This window comes from Hyla sarda, chromosome 9, assembly GCF_029499605.1.
Source record: "Hyla sarda isolate aHylSar1 chromosome 9, aHylSar1.hap1, whole genome shotgun sequence".
In the NCBI taxonomy this organism is placed as follows: Eukaryota; Metazoa; Chordata; class Amphibia; order Anura; family Hylidae; genus Hyla; species Hyla sarda.
In genome coordinates, this window is record NC_079197.1 from 73,357,854 (window position 1) to 73,377,350 (window position 19,497).

At 41.0% G+C, this 19,497-nt stretch overlaps 1 protein-coding gene across 1 annotated transcript in view; it reads left to right on the forward strand.

The window, feature by feature from the left end:
• LOC130291112 (germ cell nuclear acidic protein-like) overlaps nt 1–19,497 on the forward strand; it is a 41,926-nt gene that overhangs the window by 2,773 nt on the left and 19,656 nt on the right. Inside the window, exons 2-4 of the mRNA XM_056539534.1 lie at nt 151–310; nt 398–452; nt 4,113–4,159. Of these exons, the coding sequence (XP_056395509.1) occupies nt 151–310; nt 398–452; nt 4,113–4,159 (262 nt within the window). The remainder of the gene's footprint in view (nt 1–150; nt 311–397; nt 453–4,112; nt 4,160–19,497) is intronic.

Below are 19,497 nucleotides of genomic sequence, written 5' to 3' on the forward strand. Positions count from 1 at the left end.
CCCACTAATCATAAGAACAAATGCATCCTGAAATGAGTGGCGTACACCACGCTCCATTCATTGTATATTCATTGTATATAATGGACAGTTCTTTAAAATTATAAAAATTTCTTTTAAAATTTTGTTCCTGATTTGTTTTCCTTATTCTAGTCTCGGACAAGGCAAAAGTCTGCTCCGCAGCTCCTGACTCCAGAGGGTGATCTCAGTCCCCAGCTGCCATCTTGTGCACAGGAGTTACTCTTGACCGATTCAGAGGAAGACACTTCACCAAAGAAACTGTCACAGGAAAGCCAAAGTGCCAGACAGTCAGGTATAGGCACCGTTGAGACAACATACTGTAGTTTTTATAATTCACTTTAAATATTTGTAACTTAATAGCTGTATTTCTTGATTTCAGATCCCAAATGTACTCTGACAAGTAATCTGTCCAATGCTGTGGAAGAGAAGCCAAGGTAGTTGGTATATAAGTGTCTTTGTATGGGAAAGTTTGTGATCTATTCAGTGTGTGTGTGTGTGTGTGTGTGTGTGTGTGTGTGTGTGTGTGTGTATATATATATAATTATTATTATTATTATTATTATTATTATTATTATTATTATTATTATTTATTTTCTTTCTTTTTTTACCTTACTACAGTGCTTTAACCCCTTAAAGGGGTACTCTGGTGAAAACCTTTTTTCTTTTAAATCAACTGGTGGCAGAAAGTTAAACATATTTGTAAATTACTTCTATTAAAAAATCTTAATCCTTCCAGTACTTATTAGCTGCTGAGTGCTACATAGGAAATTCCTTTCTTTTTGGAACACTGATGACATCACGAGCACAGTGCTCTCTGCTGACATCTCTGTCCATTTTAGCAACCATGCATAGCAGATGTATGCTAAGGGCAGCATGGTGGCTCAGTGGTTAGCACTGCTGCCTTGCAGTGCTAGGGACTTGGGTTCAAATCCCACTAAGGAAAACAATAAATAAAGCATTATTATTATAATAATGTCAGCAGAGAGAACTGTGGTCGTGATGTCATCAGAGAGCATTCCAAAAAGAAAATAATTTCCTCTGTAGTTTTCAGCAGCTAATAAGTACAGAAAGGATTAAGATTTTTTAGTAGAAGTCATTTACAAATATGTTTAACTTTCTGCCACCAGTTGATTTAAAAGAAAAAGGTTTTCACCGGAGTACCCCTTTAAGGACTCGGCTCGGCAAAAAAATAACTTTTATATTTTCATCCACAGACTAGTATGAGCGCTTGTTGTTTGCACGACCAGTTGTCCGTTGTAATGCCATCACTCACTTTTTACCATATAATGTATGGCGCAACCAAAAAAATACTACTTGTGTGGGGAAATTTAAAAAGCCGCAATTTTGCTAATTTTAGAAGGTTTTGTTTTCATGCCGTACAATTTACGGTAAAATTGAAATGTGTTCTTTATTCTTTGGGTCAATACGATTAAATTGATACCCATGGAATAAAATGTTATAAAAAATAAAAATAAAAAAAAGCAGCAATTTTTTTTACTATTTTTATTTTACGTTCATGCCCTTCACCATACGGTATCATTAACATTTTATTTTAATAGTTGGGATATTTACGCAAGCGGTGATACCAAATATGTATATAAAATATTTATTTTCCACTGTTTGGGGGTGAAATAGGGAAAATGGGACAATTTACATTTTTATTGGGGGAGGGGTTGAAAATATTTTTTTTTTTTTTTTACACTTTAATAGTCCACATAGGTGACTATTTATAGCAATCATTCGATTGCTAATACTGTTCAGTGCTATGCATAGGACATAGCACTGATCAGTATTATCGGTCATCTTCTGCTCTGGTCTGCTCGATCGCAGACCAGAGCAGAAGACCCATGGATGGCGGCGGAGGCAGGTGAGGGGACCTCCGGCTGCCATGTTGGAGGATCGGATCGCCGCGGCACCGCTGCGGGGTGATCCGATCATCCATTCAAAGTACCGCACTGCTGCGATCTGTATTGATCACGGCATCTGAGGGGTTAATGGCGGACATCCGCATGATCGCGGATTACCGCCATTACGGGCGGGTCCCTGGCTGCTATCAGCAGCCGGGACCTGCCGCGCATGACGGTTATGCATAGGACATAAATGTACGTCCTGGTGCGGTAAGTACCAGCTCACCAGGATGTACATTTATGTCCTGCATCTTTAAAGGGGTACTCCGGTGGAATATTTTTTTAATTTTAATTTTTTTTTTTAAATCAACTGGTGCCAGAAAGTTGAACAGATTTGTAAATTACTTCTATTAAAAAATCTTAATCCTTTCAGTACTTTCAGAAAATCCCCATAGCAAACCTATGCTGCTCTGGACAGTTCCTGACACGGACAGAGGTGTCAGCAGAGAGCAGTGTGGACAACACAAAGAAATTCAAAAAGTAAAGAATTTCCTCTGTCGCATACAGCTGCTAAAAAGTACCAAAAGGATTAAGATTTTTTAATTGAAGTAATTTACAAATCTGTTTAACTTTCTGGCACCAGTTCATTTTGAATTTTTTTTTTCCACTGGAGTACCCCTTTAAGTGAATGAACTCAGCAACTTCCAGCTTTTCAATAATGTATGGACTTACCCTAATTCTCATGCTTTATCTTATTGCTTTATCTGGTCTCTGGTATTTTCCTATTTATATAGCGCCAACAGATTCCACGGAGCTTTACAATTTTGATTCGGTTGATTATCTGCAATTTTCCCTGAATAGTCAAATGGGTGGAACTTTTAATAAAAAGGGTGCAGGATGTGGACACGATTCCTCCTTTCTCAACGTCATATTCACACCCCTCTTTGAAATTTAGTTCTTGCCCATCTGAGTATTCTGAAGTACATATAGTCAACCAAATAGTAAAATCCATGAAGGGGCAACAACTAGGGATCGACCGATTATCGGTTTGGCCGATATTCATGATTTTGGATGTTATCGGTATCGGCAATTACCTTGCCAATAATCTGATAATGCGCCTCACCACCGCGCCGCACCCTCCACCACCACGCCGCGGCCAGAGACCGCCTCCCACCCTACCACCCTACGCCGCACCTCACCCCCAACCACCGCCACCCCGGCCAGAGACCGCCTCGGCCGCCCCATTGCCTCCCCCATCCCCGGTTTTATAATTGCCTGTTCCCGGGGTCCGCGCTATTTCTGGCTCCTGCGCGTCCTGTCCTCAACGCGACGTCACCGTCAGTGTGCACAGTGATAGCTGAGGACGCCGCCGCAGGAGCCAGAAGAGGCGTGGACCCCGGGATCAGGTAATTATAAAACCGGGGATGAGGGAGGCAATGGGGCAACGGCGGTCTCTGGCCGGGGCGGTGCGGTGGGGGGTGCGGCACGGTGCGGTGGCGGGGATAGGACTCAGGACCCCCGGATAGGCAGGGGGAGAGAAGCGGGCGGCATCGGTGTTCTCTGGCCCCGCAAAAGCCGCTGCAGTTCATTGATTTAAAGCGCCCGCTTTAAATCAATGATCTTCAGCTGTGTCGCCGGGAGGGATAAATAGCCGTTAACTTATACCGGAATATCGGTATAAGTTATTGGCTATCGGCCCTAACCTCCACAAAGTATCGGTATCGGCCCTAAAAAAAAAAAAAAAAAAAAAAAAAAAAAAAAAAACGATATCGGTCGATCCCTATCAACAACAAAATAAATCCGATCTGGAATTAGGGCAGCAAAAGGCAAAACAATAAATAAAATAAATTAAAACAATTATTTATTTATATGTTCCACAATATACTTGCACAGCATATATCTACATTTTTGGCACTAGAAATGACTATAGGGAGGATTAAGGTATGCCCAGAATAAAGATGACTAGCCCTATCTAGCCATGTTCTTCTTTATTCTGATTGGAGTCAGAAAGGAATTTTTCCCACTGGCATGGGGCAACTGGCATCAGTCTCATAAGGTTTTTTGCCTTCCTCCTCAATCAACACAGTAGGGACACAATAGGGCATATAGGCTGATCTTGATAGACGTTTGGCTTTAACCTTATGAGGTATGTTACTATGTTCTGTTATACAGTAGATGATACTATTTGTTGTTGTGTATTTTATTTTTTTAACAAATTGTTTGATTTCTTTTTTTTTGTGCCTTTAGGACTTGTGTGGTGATAACTGATTCCAGTGATGAAGAGTTTGAAAAATGTATGTAATTTATTTTATTTTATAGAAGTTACATGTGTTTTTTTTTTTTTTTTTTTTTGAAAGAGGACCTGTCAGTCAATTCAGGCTGCCTGAACCATAGGCAGCATGAAACAGGCTCTGTTAAAGTGGGTTATCCACCATAAGGTGACTTCAGTACTTACCTGCCAGACAGTAATGGGCTTGCTTAGAAATTATCCGCATTGGGGCTGAATGGCTGTGTTGGGAGTCCACTCTAATGCAGTTTTTATTTTTTTTTTTTTTTTTTTGTGAAATGGCTATTTCCTGTTGAAATTCCCTCCAACTACAAGTCCCAGTATCCATTGTTTGTAAGTGTGAGTTAACTCTTCTTCCTCCAAGACATCAGTCACCTCACCCTTTGCACCACAGCTGTCATGCAACTAAAGCTCCCTGTGGAGATTGATCTTCTTCACACCCAGTGGCCGTTCCACCCAGAATTGTGAGACCAGCCATCACACACAGGTACAGACACCATATTATAAAGTACACTAACTCTACAGCCTCTGCACCCAGGAATATTTTTTTATTTGACTATGAATACCCCTTTAAAGGGGTACTCCGCCACTAGACATCTTATCCCCTAGCCAAAATATAAGGGATGTTATCTGTCCGTCTGATCGTGGGGACAGAACCCCTCCCCCCCTTCCTTTTGATAGCGCATAAGATGCCTGGGGTGGAGTGCCCCGTTAACCCCTTAACAATCAACGTAAATGTACATCGTGACGCGGTGGGACTTCCCGCACCATGATGTACATTTATAGCATGGATATGACTGTGAGCACCGGATCGGTGCTCGCGTTATGCACGGCATGTCCGAGCTGCAATCAGTAGCCAGGGATTCACTGGTAATGGCGCACATCAGCGATTGCGCTGATGTGTGCCATTAACCCTGCAGATGCCGTGATCAATACAGATCATGGCAGCGCAGCACTTACATTGGATGAACGGATCGCCTGCCGGGTGCCAATCATCCAGAACGGCGGATGGAGGTCCCCTCACCTGCCTCCGCCGCCTTCCTCGGGTCTTCTGCTCTGGTCTGATCTAGCAGACCAGAGCAGAAGATAGCCGATAATACTGATCAGAGATATGCCCTATTCATAGCACTGAACAGTATTAGCAATCAAATGATTGCTATAAAGACTATTAAAAAGTGGGGAAAAAAAACATAATTAATAAGCATATTTGGGATTGCCGCATGCGCAAATGTCTGAGCTATCAAAATATATTGTTATTGATCCCGTACGGCGAACGTTAAAAAAAAGTCCAAAATTGCAGGGTATTTTTTTTTGTCACATAATTAAAAAAAAAATTACGTTTTATATATGCAAATGTGGTATCAATAAAATATACAGATCACGGTGCAAAAGATGAGCCCTCATACCGCTGCTTATACGAAAAAATTAAAAAGTTATAGGCCTACAGTGGTACAGTAATAGGAAAGTATGTAATCATGGTTATCATTTTAATCGTATTGACCCACAGAATAAAAAACACGTCAGTTTTACCATAAAGTTTATAGCATGAAAACAAAACCTTCCAAAATTTGCCAAATTGGGGTTTTCTTTTCAATTTCCCCACATAAATTAAGCTTTTTTTGTTTTGGTTTTGGTTGTCATTACAAAGTATAGTCCAAATTAAAGTGGGGGATGGGTACTGCAACATTTTATATACCAATGAAATCTAGCACAAGCAATGGAAAAACCTGTTGAAGAACATGGGGTGCCAAACACTAGTAGTACAAGCAAAGAAAGCATGTCTGCATTCACCATGTATGAAGCATAAAATTCAGACTTTATTGCAGCAATGTCCATATACAAAAAGGTTCACCCGGATGCAGAGAGGGAAGCCAGCTCCAAGCTTGGAGCCGGAGCATATCAATGGAACAACAGAGCGGTTTTGCGTCAATTACTCCTCTTCCGGTTCCTGATCATTTGGATTACTGAACAGGTATATATGGGAGGAGTGACCCATCACCAAAGAATATACATAGCAGATAAAATATAAATATAGGAAAACAAAGGACAATCTTATCCTGCGATATCATATGAATGAGCTAAGATCATTTCTTTCAAGCCTAACGGGCCCAATGCTTTCAGTTTCATGATCTATTTTGCTTCATACGGTAAAAGTTTTTAATATGCCTGTCCACACCTTGCGTTTGTTGAGGGATATATTCTAAACCTGCAAAACAAATTTCATCATATTTCCCTCATGATGGTCATCTATGTGGGCGATAAAACGGGAGGCACCTATTTTTGTACGTAAGGAGTAAAGATGTTCTTGGAATCTAATATTGAGATTTTGCTTAGTTTTTCCCACAGAGAAATGACCACATGTGCAAATCAAACAGTAAACTATAAAAGTAGACTTACAAGAAATAAATTGATTCACTTTCACTATATAGGTACCTAGTTGAAAGTGTTTTTTCTTTAAAGGAGTAGTCCGGCACACACTTTTCTATTTTTATCCCGTCCGGGCAGCAAAATAAAAGAAAACTAACTTTCTCTTACCTGCCAACGAGCCCCCGGAGCTCCGGTACAGGTGTTCGGTCCCCGGGCTGTATTCTTCTTCCTGTTAGCCCGGCATGTCACACGGAGCTTCAGCCTATCACCGGCCGAGGCGGGACATTGCTGCGGCCGGTGATAGGCTGAAGCTTCGTGTGACGTGCCGGGCTAACAGGAAGTAAGATGAATACAGCCCGTGGACCGAACACCTGTACCTGAGTGTACCGGAGCTCCGGGGGCTCGTTGGCAGGTAAGAGAAAGTTTGTCTTCTTTTATTTTGCAGCCCGGATGGGATAAAAATAGAAAAGTGCGCGCCGGAGTACTCCTTTTAAGATGTATTTGCAATACAGTGGTCCCTCAACATACGATGGTAATCTATTCCAAACGGACCATCGTTTGTTGAAACCATCGTATGTTGAGGGATCCGTGCAATGTAAAGTATAGGACAGTGGTCTACAACCTGTGGACCTCCAGATGTTGCAAAACTACAACACCCAGCATGCCCTGACAGCCAACGGCTGCCCGAGCATGCTGGGAGTTGTAGTTTTGCAACATCTGGAGGTCCGCAGATTGAAGACCATTGGTATTGGAGGTTGTACTCGCGTGTGCCCGCCTCTCTGGACTGTCACCGCTCCCCTGGATGTCGCCCTCCATTGCTGTCGCCGCATCCCCGGGGTGTCCCCGACTCTCCGGCAAGGCCTCTGCTTCCCCGGTATCCTCGCTCTCCGTCACCGCCATCACGTCGCTACGCACGCCGCTCCTATTGGATGACGGGACGGTGTGCGCAGCGACGTGATGACAACGATGAAGAGTGCTGACGATGCAGGGGATCCTGAAGAGGACGCGCCGGAGCCCCAAGGACAGGTAAGTGATCGTCAGCGGACCACACGGGGCACCGTAAACGGCTATCCGGCTATTCTTTTTAGTCTTATAAACTGTCAATATGGGATGTTATCCTTTACATAAAACGGATGGGAACTATGATAGTGTAATGAATGAATGAATTTTTGGCTATATTTTTTCTGTAGCCTGTAGTTGTTAAAGTTAGTCCTAAGTGTGAAGAGGTGCGAGCGGCACTGTGGGTATATTGGATCGGTGAAACGGGGTTCTGCTGGATACTAGCTGTATGTCTCCCTTTTAATGTGACTATTTTACCTGCAATAAAGCATGAAGAAATTAAGTCCTGGTGAGTGCCGTTTTTCCTCTGTCTTCTATCAACTGTTAAAGTTAGTCTGTCAATGCAAAGCGTAACATCTAAAAAGTTTAAAGATTTACCTCCATATTCATAGGTGAATAACCTACTCATATCATTTGTATTTAAATAGTTTACGATGTTTTTTTTTTTTTAGTACCGTCCCATACTATTAAAATGTCATCCACATATCTCAGGAAGCGCTTCGCTTAGCGAGTGAAGGGGTTCCTGAGAGGATGGATGGATGTCTGTTCCAATATTGCCAAGTAAATATTTGCCTGCGTACATGACACAGGGGACCCCATAGGGGTTCCATGTATCGGTTTATACCATACATTATTAAAAATGAAAGTATTGTTACTCAATACAAATTGAAGTGCTTCCGCAAGGAAACTAATGAACTAATTTGATTTTCCAGAAAAGGAAAGGAAATGTGACATAGCCCGTATACCTGCATCCCAAGGGATGCAGGTATAAAGGTTTTCAACATCCAAAGAAACCAAGACATAAGATTCTTGCCAAATGAAATTCGTTTTGCAGATTTAGAACATATCCCTCAACAAACGCAAGGTGTGGACAAGCGCATTTAAACTTTTGCATTGTGAAGCAAAATGGATCATGAAACTGAAAGCATTGGGCCCCCTAGGCTTGAATGGAAGAAATGATCTCAGCTCATTCATAGATCGCTGGATAAGGTTGTCCTTTGTTTTACTACATTTATATTTTATCTGCTATATATGTATATTCTTTGGTGATGGGTCACTCCTCCCCCTTTTCCCATATGTACCTGTTTAGTAATCCAAAGGATGAGGAACTGGATTGACGTAAAACCGCGCTGTCGTTCTATTGATATGCTTCGGCTTCAAGCTGGGAGCTGACTTCCCTCCCTGCACCCGGGAGGGAAGGCAGCTCCCAGCAATAAAGACCAAATTTTATGATTCATACATGGTGAGTGCAGACATGCTTTCTTTTCCTCTTGGATATGTCATTTACAATGTAAAATTGGTCACACAAAAAACATGCCCTCATATGGGTCTGTGGATGAAAATATAAGGCTTATGATTTTTAGAAGGCAAGGATGAAAAAAACGACAATGCAAAAATAAAATTGACCTGGTCCTTGACCCCTTAAGGACCAGGCCATTTTACACCTTAAGGACCAGAGCGTTTTTTGCAAATCTGACCACTGTCACTTTAAACATTAATAACTCTGGAATGCTTTTAGTTATCATTCTGATTCCGAGATTGTTTGTTTTTTCGTGACATATTCTACTTTAACTTAGTGGTAACTTGCCTCCTTTCTTGTTGAAAAATCCCCAAATTTGATGGAAAAATGAAAATTGTGCATTTTTCTAACTTTGAAGCTCTCTGCTTGTAAGGAAAATGGATATTCAAAATATTTTTTTTTTTGGGTTCACATATACAATATGTCTACTTTATGTTTGCATCATAAAATTTATGAGTTTTTACTTTTGGAAGACATCAGAGGGCTTCAAAGTTAAGCAGCAATTTTGAAATTTTTCACAAAATTTTCAAACTCAATATTTTTCAGGGACCAGTTCAGTTTTTTGAAGGGTCTTCATATTAGAAATACCCCATAAATGAACCCATTATAAAAACTACACCCCCAAAGTATTCAAAATGACATTCAGTAAGTGTATTAACCCTTTAGGTGTTTCACAGGAATAGCAGCAAAGTGAAGGAGAAAATTCAAAATCTTCATTTTTTTACACTCGCATGTTCTTGTAGACCCAGTTTTTGAATTTTTGCAAGTGGTAAAAGGAGAAAATTTTTCCTTGTATTTGTAGCCCAATTTCTCTCGAGTAAGCCCATACCTCATATGTGTATGTAAAGTGTTCGGCGGGCGCAGTAGAAGGCTCAGAAGCGAAGGAGCGACAAGGGGATTTTGGACAGAACATTTTTCTGAAATGGTTTTTGGGGGGAATGTCACCTTTAGGAAGCCCCTAGGGTGTCAAAACAGCAAAAAAAATAAAAAAAAAAATGGCATACTATTTTGGAAACTAGACCCCTCGGGGAATGTAACATGGGATAAAGGGAGCCTTAATACCCCACAGGTGTTTCATGACTTTTGCAAATGTAAAAAAAAAAAAAAAAAAAAAAAAATTTAGCAAAAATGCTTGTTTTCCCAAAAATTTTAAATTTTTTAAAAAGGGTAATAGCAGAACATACCCCCCAAAATTTGAGTAGTCACATTTGGCTTTTTGGAAGCAAATTTTGCTATGGGGGCATGCCTCATTTAGGAAGCCCCTATGGTGCCAGGACAGCAAAAAAAAAAAAACCACATGGCATACCATTTTGGAAACTAGACCCCTTGGGGAACGTAACAAGGGGTTAAGTGAACCTTTATACCCCACAGGTGTTTCACAACTTTTGCATATGTAAAAAAAAAAAAAAAAAAAAAAATTTTTTTTACCTAAAATGCTTGTTTTCCCAAAAAATTTACATTTTTAAAAAGGGTAAAAGCAGAAAATGCCCCCAAAATTTGTAACACAATTTCTCCCGAGTACGGCGATACCCCATATGTGACCCTAAACTGTTGCCTTGATATACGACAGGGCTCCAAAGTGAGAGCGCCATGCGCATTTGAGGCCTAAATTAGGGACTTGCATAGGGTGGACATGGGGGTAATTCTATGCCAGTGATTCCCAAACAGGGTGCCTCCAGCTGTTTTAAAACTCCCAGCATGCCTGGACAGTCAGTAATACTGGGAGTAGTTGTTTTGCAACAGCTGGAGGCTCCGTTTTGGAAACAGTGGCGTACCAGACGTTTTTCATTTTTATTGGGGAGGGGGGCTGTGTAGGGGTATGTGTATATGTAGTGTTTTTTACTTTTTATTTTATTTTGTGGTAGTGTAGTGTTTTTAGGGTACAGTCTCACGGGCGGGGGTTCACAGTAGTTTCTTGCTGGCAGTTTTAGCTGCGGCAGAAAATTTTCTGCAGCTGAAACTTGCAGCTGGATACTTACTGTAAACCTCCGCCCATGTGAGTGTACCCTGTACTTCACATTGGGGAGGGGGGAACATCCAGCTGTTGCAAAACTACAACTCCCAGCATGCGCTGACAGACTGTACATGCTGAGTTTTAGTTTTGCAACAGCTGTAGGCACACTGGTTATGTATCACTGTGTTTGTGACCTAACTCAGTTACATAGTTAGTACGGTCGAAAAAAGACATATGTCCATCAAGTTCAACCAGGGAATTAAGGGGTAGGGGTGTGGCGCGATATTGGGGAAGGGATGAGATTTTATATTTCTTCATAAGCATTAATCTTATTTTGTTCCAGGAATGTATCTAATCCTGTTTTAAAGCTGTTAATTGTTCCTGCTGTGACCTGTTCCTGAGGTAGACCGTTCCATAAATTCACAGTCCTCACGGTAAAGAAGGTGTGTCGCCCCTTGAGACTAAACTTTTTCTTCTCCAGACGGAGGGAGTGCCCCCTCGTCCTTTGGGGGGGTTTAACCTGGAACAGTTTTTCTCCATATTTTTTGTATGGGCCATTAATATAATTATATACGTTTATCATATCCCCCCTTAAACGTCTCTTCTCAAGACTAAACAATTGTAACTCCTTTAATCGCTCCTCATAGCTAAGATGTTCCATGCCCCATATTAGTTTAGTCGCGCGTCTCTGCACCCTTTCCAGCTCCACAGTGTCCCTTTTATGGACTGGTGCCCAAAACTGAACAGCATATTCCAGGTGAGGCCGTACCAATGATTTATAAAGGGGGAGTATTATGTCCCTGTCCCTTGAGTCCATGCCTCTTTTGATACATGACAATATCCTGCCGGCTTTGGAAGCAGCAGCCTGACATTGCATGCTATTCTGTAGTCTGTGATCTACAAGTACACCCAGATCCTTCTCTACCAGTGACTCTGCCAGTTTAATCCCCCCTAAGACATACGACGCGTGCAGGTTATTTGTACCCAGATGCATAACTTTACATTTATCCACATTGAACCTCATTTGCCAAGTGGATGCCCAGACACTTAGTCTATCCAAGTCATCTTGTAACTTATGCACATCCTCTATAGACTGTACTGTGCTACAAAGCTTGGTGTCATCTGCAAAGATAGAAACAGAGCTGTTAATGCCATCCTCTATATCATTGATAAATAAATTATACAACAGCGGGCCCAGTACTGAACCTTGGGGTACACCACTAATAACCGGGGACCAATCAGAGTACGAATCATTGACCACCACTCTCTGGGTACGATCCATGAGCCAGTGTTCAATCCAGTTACAAACTAAAATTTCCAAACCCAAAGACCTTAACTTACCTGTCAGACGTCTGTGAGGGACAGTATCAAACGCTTTAGCAAAATCCAGAAACACTATATCCACAGCCATTCCTCTGTCAAGGCTTCTACTCACCTCTTCATAAAAGCAAATTAGATTGGTTTGACAACTTCTATCCTTAGTAAACCCATGCTGGCTATCACTTATAATACTATTATCCCCTATGTATTCCTGTATGTAATCCCTTATAAGTCCTTCAAACAATTTACCCACAATGCACGTTAAACTTACCGGTCTATAGTTTCCTGGGGAAGACCTAGAGCCCTTTTTGAAGATTGGCACCACATTCGCCTTGCGCCAGTCCCTTGGCACAATACCAGACACCAGTGAATCTCTAAATATCATGAACAGGGGTACAGATATTACTGAACTTACCTCTCTAAGAACTCTTGGGTGTAGTCCATATGGTCCTGGAGATTTGCTTACATTTATATCACTTAACTTACCTTGTACCATCTCTACATTAAGCCAGTTCAGTACATTACATGATGTGTTACCAGCACTGACCTGGCCAATGTCAGCTCCTTTTTCCATAGTGTATACAGAACTAAAGAACCCATTCAGTAGCTCCGCCTTCTCTTGATCGCCTGTGACAACCTCCCCATTATCATTATTAAGGGGTCCTACATGCTCTGTCCTTGGCTTTTTTGCATTTATATATCTAAAAAAATATTTAGGATTAGTTTTGCTTTCTTTGGCCACCTGTCTCTCATTTTGAATTTTTGCTGTTTTTATTACATTTTTACAGATTTTATTAAGCTCCTTGTACTGTTTAAATGTTATAGCTGACCCATCAGATTTGTATTTTTTTGAAGGCTATTTTTTTGTTGTTTATTGCTCTTTTAACATCATGTGTCATCCATGTAGGATTTAGTTTTAATCGTTTATATTTGTTCCCCTTTGGTATATATTTAGATGTATAGTTATTTAGAGTTGATTTAAAGATGTCCCATTTACCTTCTGTATCAGTATTTGAGAACACTTCCCCCCAGTCTATGTCCTGTAGTGCAGCCCTCAGCCCAGGGAAGTTTGCCTTTTTAAAGTTATATGTTTTTGCCTTCCCCGTCTGTCTTTGTTTTCTACATTTTAAGTCAAAAGTAACTATATTGTGGTCGCTATTACCAAGGTTTTCCCGCACAGTTACATTACCAACCAGCTCTGTGTTGTTGGAAATGATCAGATCCAACAAGGCATCACTTCTTGTTGGGTCCTCCACAAACTGGCCCATAAAATTATCCTGCAATAAATTTAGGAATTGTCGCCCCTTTGTAGTTTTAGCCAACCCCGGACCCCAATCTATATCTGGATAGTTAAAATCTCCCATTATTACCACTGTACCGCCCCGGGCGGCCCTCTCTATTTGTTTATACAGCTGACCTTCTATCTCTTCAGTGATATTAGGGGGTCTGTAGATTACACCAAATATTATTTTTTCAGTATTTCCCTCCTTTTATAATTCTACCCACAATGATTCCACATCCTCAAAATCATCACACACTATGGCATTGTTCACACTGAACGGTGCATGCTGGGAGTTGTAGTTTGCAACAGCTGGAGGCACACCGGTCATGAAACACTGAGTTAGGTAAAAAAAAAATGAGTTTCACAACCAGTGTGCTTTCAGCTGTTTCAAAACTACAACTCTCAGCCGTCACCGACAGCCAACGGGCATGCTGGGAGTTGTAGTTATGCAACCAGCAGATGCACCACTACAACTCCCAGCATGCACTTTAGCTGTTTGTGCAAGCTGGGGGTTGTAGTTATACAACAGCTGAAGGTACACTTTTCCATAGAAAAAATGTGCCTCCAGCTGTTGCAAAACTAGAAGTCCCGGCATGCCCATAAGGGAATGCTGGGAGTTGTGGTGGTCTGCCTCATGCTGTTGCATAACTACATCTCCCAGCATGCCCTTTTTGCATGCTTGGAGCTGTTGCTAAGGAACAGCAGAAGGCTATCACTCACCTCCAACTGCTGCTCCACGCCGCCGCACACAGGTCAGTCCCTCGCCGCCGCCGCTGCTCCTGGGGCCCCGTTCCCAACAGGGACGCCGGGGATCGGGGTCCCCAGCTGCCGGGGTCAACTTCCCGCACCTGCTCACATCCTCCGGAAGAGGGGTGGAGCGGGTTGCGGGAGTGACACCCGCAGCAGGTGCCCTGATGCCACCTCACCCCTGTAAGTCCGGGTCACTGGAGACCCGATTGACCCGGAATCGCCGCAGATCGCTGGACTGAATTGTCCAGCGATCTGCGGCCATCGCCAACATGGGGGACATAATAACCCCCCTGGCGATATGCCGTGATTTCAGCAGGCATCCGGCTCCGGTCCCCAACCGGCTAGCGGTGGGGACCGGATTTCCCACGGGCGTATGGATACGCCCTCGGTCCTTAAGGACTCGGAATGCAGGGCGTATCCATACGCCCTATGTCCTGAAGAGGTTAAACGTATACATTTTCCTGCATGTAGTTATGATTTTTTTCCGAAGTACGACTATCCAACCTATGTAAGTAGGGTATGATTTTAACCGTATGGACCTAAAGAATAAGGTGTCATTTTTACGCACGAGATTTTGTCGCACAATAATTTTTTTTTTGCCGTGAATTTTTGGGTAAAATGACTGCAAAGTAGAATTGGTAACGCAAAAAATAAGCCATAATATGGATTTTTAGGTGAAAAATTGAAAGGGTTATGATTTTTAAAAGGTAAGGAGGAAAAAACGAAAGTGCAAAAACCTTAAGGGGGTTAACTCTCCTTTTCTCCACACGTCTCTAAAAATTTTACATCCACTACTTTGCAGCTTGTTAGTTTCCAGCTTGGCTACCTCTTTCAAGTTTTACATTATGCCAAGTTGGCGCTGTCTCGAATATTCACGTTATTTTCAATTCTTTTTTAAAGTTTTCCCAGGTTTTACAAATCCCTACTATTATAGCATTTTCCTTCCACCTCCCTTCTTTAACTGGCCTGACTCAAGAACCTGATAAATATTTTCGTATTTCCCTTTTGTTTTTTCCATGATATTTTTAAAAATTCCAAATCTCCTCCACTCCACCACGTAGTACATCTGACTTGCTAAAAAATATCCCTGTATATCAGGAATTTTCAGTCCTCCCTTCTCTCTTCCTTTACTTAAGTATTCTATTTTTATCCTCATTTTTTTCCTTCCCCATATTAGGGCGTTTAGCATAGCTATTATCCTTCAAAAAATTATTTTCTCGCACCAGATAGGGGCCGCTCCAAAGATGTATAATAGTTTTGGTAGAATTACTGTTTTAATTAAGACTATCCTCTCTGCTCTCGTAAGATTCCGTTTATTCCATGTTCTTACCTTGTTTTCCAATTTCTTTTTATCAATGGATATGTTTATTTTGTGATATTCTCGTATTTTCCCAGATATCTGTACGCCTAAATAAGAAAAACTTTCTCCTTTATCCAGGATTCTAAGCTCCTTAATTATTTCCAGTTCTACTTTACCTAATGGAAATAGCACTGATTTCTCCCAGTTTATAACCAAACCTTCATAGTTCCCATATTCCCCAATCACTTCCATAACCTTCTCTATGGAGTTTTCTGGCTTTTCCAAATATAATATGTCTGCCTATAGTGATATTTTATCCCCATCCCCCTCCACTCCAAATCCTTTTATTTGCTGATCTTCTCTGACTTTAACCGCCAGGGGTTCGACCACTAGCGCAAAAAGTAGAGGAGATAAGGGGCATCCCTGCCTTGTACCCCGTGTCACAAAAAAACTCTCTGATCTTTTCCCTTCTATATTTATTCTAGCTTCCGCTCCATTATATAGCATCTTGATCATTTCTATATAATCCTTCTGAAACCCACCCAATCTCCCACTCCACCCTGTCAAACGCTTCACTTGCGTCAAGTGACAGGTTGGAGTGGGTTCCCTCCACCGACTGTCCTCTGGTAAGGGTCCTGTAGATATTATGCTTGGTCATCCTACCTGGGATAAATCCGCATTGATCTTTATGCACCAGTTCCCCTACCTTTTTTTCCAAACGCAATGCCAGATCCTTCGCCAGGATCTTTACGTCCGTGTTCAATAATGATATTGGACGATATGATTCCATATCTTTATTCGGTTTCAACAATAATATTATTTCTGCTTCTTTCTTTGTTTCGGGTAAGGTTCCTATTTTTAAAGAACTATTTATAGTTCTAAGCAGAGCTGGGATAAGGATTCTCCAAAATTTCCTATATATTTCAAACGGGAACCCGTCCCCGCCGGGACTCGTTTGCCCTTTGATCTTATTTAAAGCTTCTTCTAACTCCCTAAGGGTCATTGGGCCCCCCCGTTTCTTTCGCTTGTTGTATTGATAGTCTGGGCATCTTTATATTGTCCAAATATTTAACAATTATTTCTTTGGGGTGTTTAATCTGTGTATATTTTTTTTTTATAGTATTTTACAAATTCTTCTCTGATTTCCTCCGGTTCCCTACATACTTTCCCTGTACTGCTTTTTATTTAATTAATATGAGATTTGCCTTGTTGATTCTGTATTATGTTCATGAGCCTTTTATTAGGTTTTCCTGACTCCCATATATTTTTGTTGTCCCAAAAATTTTAATTTATTCTTTTTTCTTCTAAATACATATTTAATTCTTTTTTCTGGAAATGGCCCATATCACTTCTCCCCTCAAAAAGGATTTCGCTGTGCCCCATACCATCTGTTCTGATGTTGTACCCCAATTAAATAGGAAAAATTCCTCCCTATGCTCCTCTATCTTTTGTCTATTAATTCCAACCAATAAGGGTTTATTTTTTTAATCCCATTTATTTCTGATATATGCGTGTTAATATTAATTTCTATTGGGGTGTGGTCTGAGACACAGCGAGCAAGATATCTTATTTTTCCTATCTTAGGGGATCCCTCTTTATTTGCTAGGCACATGTCTATTCTTGATAGTGTTTGACATGTTTTGTTCCAACAGGAGTAAATTCTTTTTGCTGGATTTTTAACTCTCCACATATCTATTAATCCCACCTCTTGACAATATTTTAATAATGGTGACCCCTTTTTTTATTACAACACTATTTTTACCCCTTAACCTATTTCTTCTTCCATTACTGAATTAAGATCCCCCTGTATAAAGATGGGGCAAGCATTTTTCTCCCCACAAAATTCTAATATCTCCTCTAACACCCTGTGCGTAAATGGAGGGGATATATATACAAATACAATTATAAAGGTTAGCCTCTCTAAATTTCCGTGCAAAACTACATACCTTCCATATTTATCTATACATTTGCCGTACAATTCCCATTTGATGTTTCTGTGAATTAAAACAGACACTCCCCTTGATTGTGACGTAAAACATGAGTGATAACTATACGACCACCAATTTCTTTTTAACACCCCTATTGTTTCCTGCGTTGGGTGGGTTTCTATTAATCCTACTACTCCCGGTAAGTGATTCTTTATAACTTCCATAACGGCAACTCTTTTTTACCTTATCTCCTAATCCCCTAATATTCCACGCTATCAACCATGTACCCAACTTTATCATTTTATCCTTTTAGTTCTTCCTTCCCCCCCCCCCCCCCCGTTCTCTCAGTAGAGAGAAAAGAGGAGGTGTAAGTATGGAGGTATGGAAGTGGACAAAACTGAGGGGGGGGGGGGGGGGGGGAAAATGTAAAAATATTTTTATGTAAAAATAAAAAAAACATAATTCAAAAAACAAAAAAAACAAAAGGAAGAAAGGTGCTCCCCCCACCCCCACCCCCTTTTTATGGCTTACCCCAATTCTTGGCAAGCCTCTTGCCTAGCATGTTTCCTGATCCTCAACCTCCTCTAAATGTACTCTATTACTACCTTTTGTAAGCCCTGTTTATCCATCCATTCTGTTGCTTCGTTTACATTACTGAAAAAGAGTTTGCTCATTATACCTTACACGCACTCTTGCTGGAAATAACAGTGAAAATTTTGCTCCATTTTGATATAACCTTCTTTTTACTGTTTTAAATAGCTTTCTCTTCCTCAGAGTTTCTGTTGCGTAGTCGGGGAAAATCATCTCCTTTTTTGTTTTCAAACATTATTTCTTCCCCCCCCCCCCCCCCCCTTGTAATCTGCATAAGGTATCCCTGTCTCTCGCGTTTAACAGTTTCACAATAATTGCCCTTGGATATTTACTGCCTTGTGTGATCTGACTAGGTATTGTGTGTGCCCTTTCGATGTGGGAAAAAAGGTGAAAAGTTTTTCCTCACATATTGTAAACATCCACCGCCTTAGGAAATGCCTTAGATCGCCTTAGATCGTTTCCCTCTGCCCCTTCTGTAATCCCTACTATTCTTAAATTACTCCTTCTGGAGCGATCCTCCATATCTATTACTTTCTCGGCCAGGGTTTTGTTCTCTTTTTAATATTTTAGTTATCTGAGATTTAACTGCTTGTACTTCATCCTCTACTGAAGAAATCCTTTCCTCCATTTCTGAACATCTCTCCTTAATATTTTAAGTTGCAAATCTTGTTATTGTGGATTTTCTGCTGACCCATTAAAGTCAATGGTAGCAAAATCCGCTGCGCAAATTCCGCAAGTAATCCACCTGTGCGAACATACCCTTAAGCTATGAAGTTGCAATAAAGAGACTTATTGATATCCTGCTGCATAAGGATGATTAGTTACCTTTTTAAGAAACCTTATTTACTTCATGTTTGTTTGGGTTTGTTTACTGTAATTTCAAACAACTTTGCTTCATTTGATGGTACGTGCGGTTGCTTATTTAAAGATTACTTCATAGACCAAAAATTTACTCCGAAAAAAATATGAAGGCAGTTAGATGTCGCACTTCTTTGCAATGTCAATCTTTAGTAATAGAGACTAGGACAAAAATTCTGGAAGTAATGGTGGATCTTAGCTAGTGCTATGTGCAGTAGAGAAAGAGCCTGCATTAGTAAGCCTGTCTCCAGAAAATCCACTTTGTCTCTAAAAGGTAAATCAAGGCTCTCCTCTCACTTCAGCCACAGCTTAGTGCAGCTTGCTGTGCTGCTGCTTTTTCTTTCATTTCTGCTAAGGGCGCTTTCACACTATAAAAATGCACCCGTTGTGAATGCCCGTTATAAAAAGAGGGGAAATTGGCAGTTATATGGCCGGTACAAAATCACTAACAGCTATTAGAAAATCCTCTTCTCCCTCCTCATAGCTTCTAAAAGAAGCATACTCTAAATCATCCCCCAGAACTTTGCCAGTCTTTTCAGTTCAGTGCAATTTAGCGATAATGAGTACCGTATATACTCGAGTATAAGCCGAGACCCCTAATTTCAACCCAAAATCCCAGGAAAAGTTATTGACTCA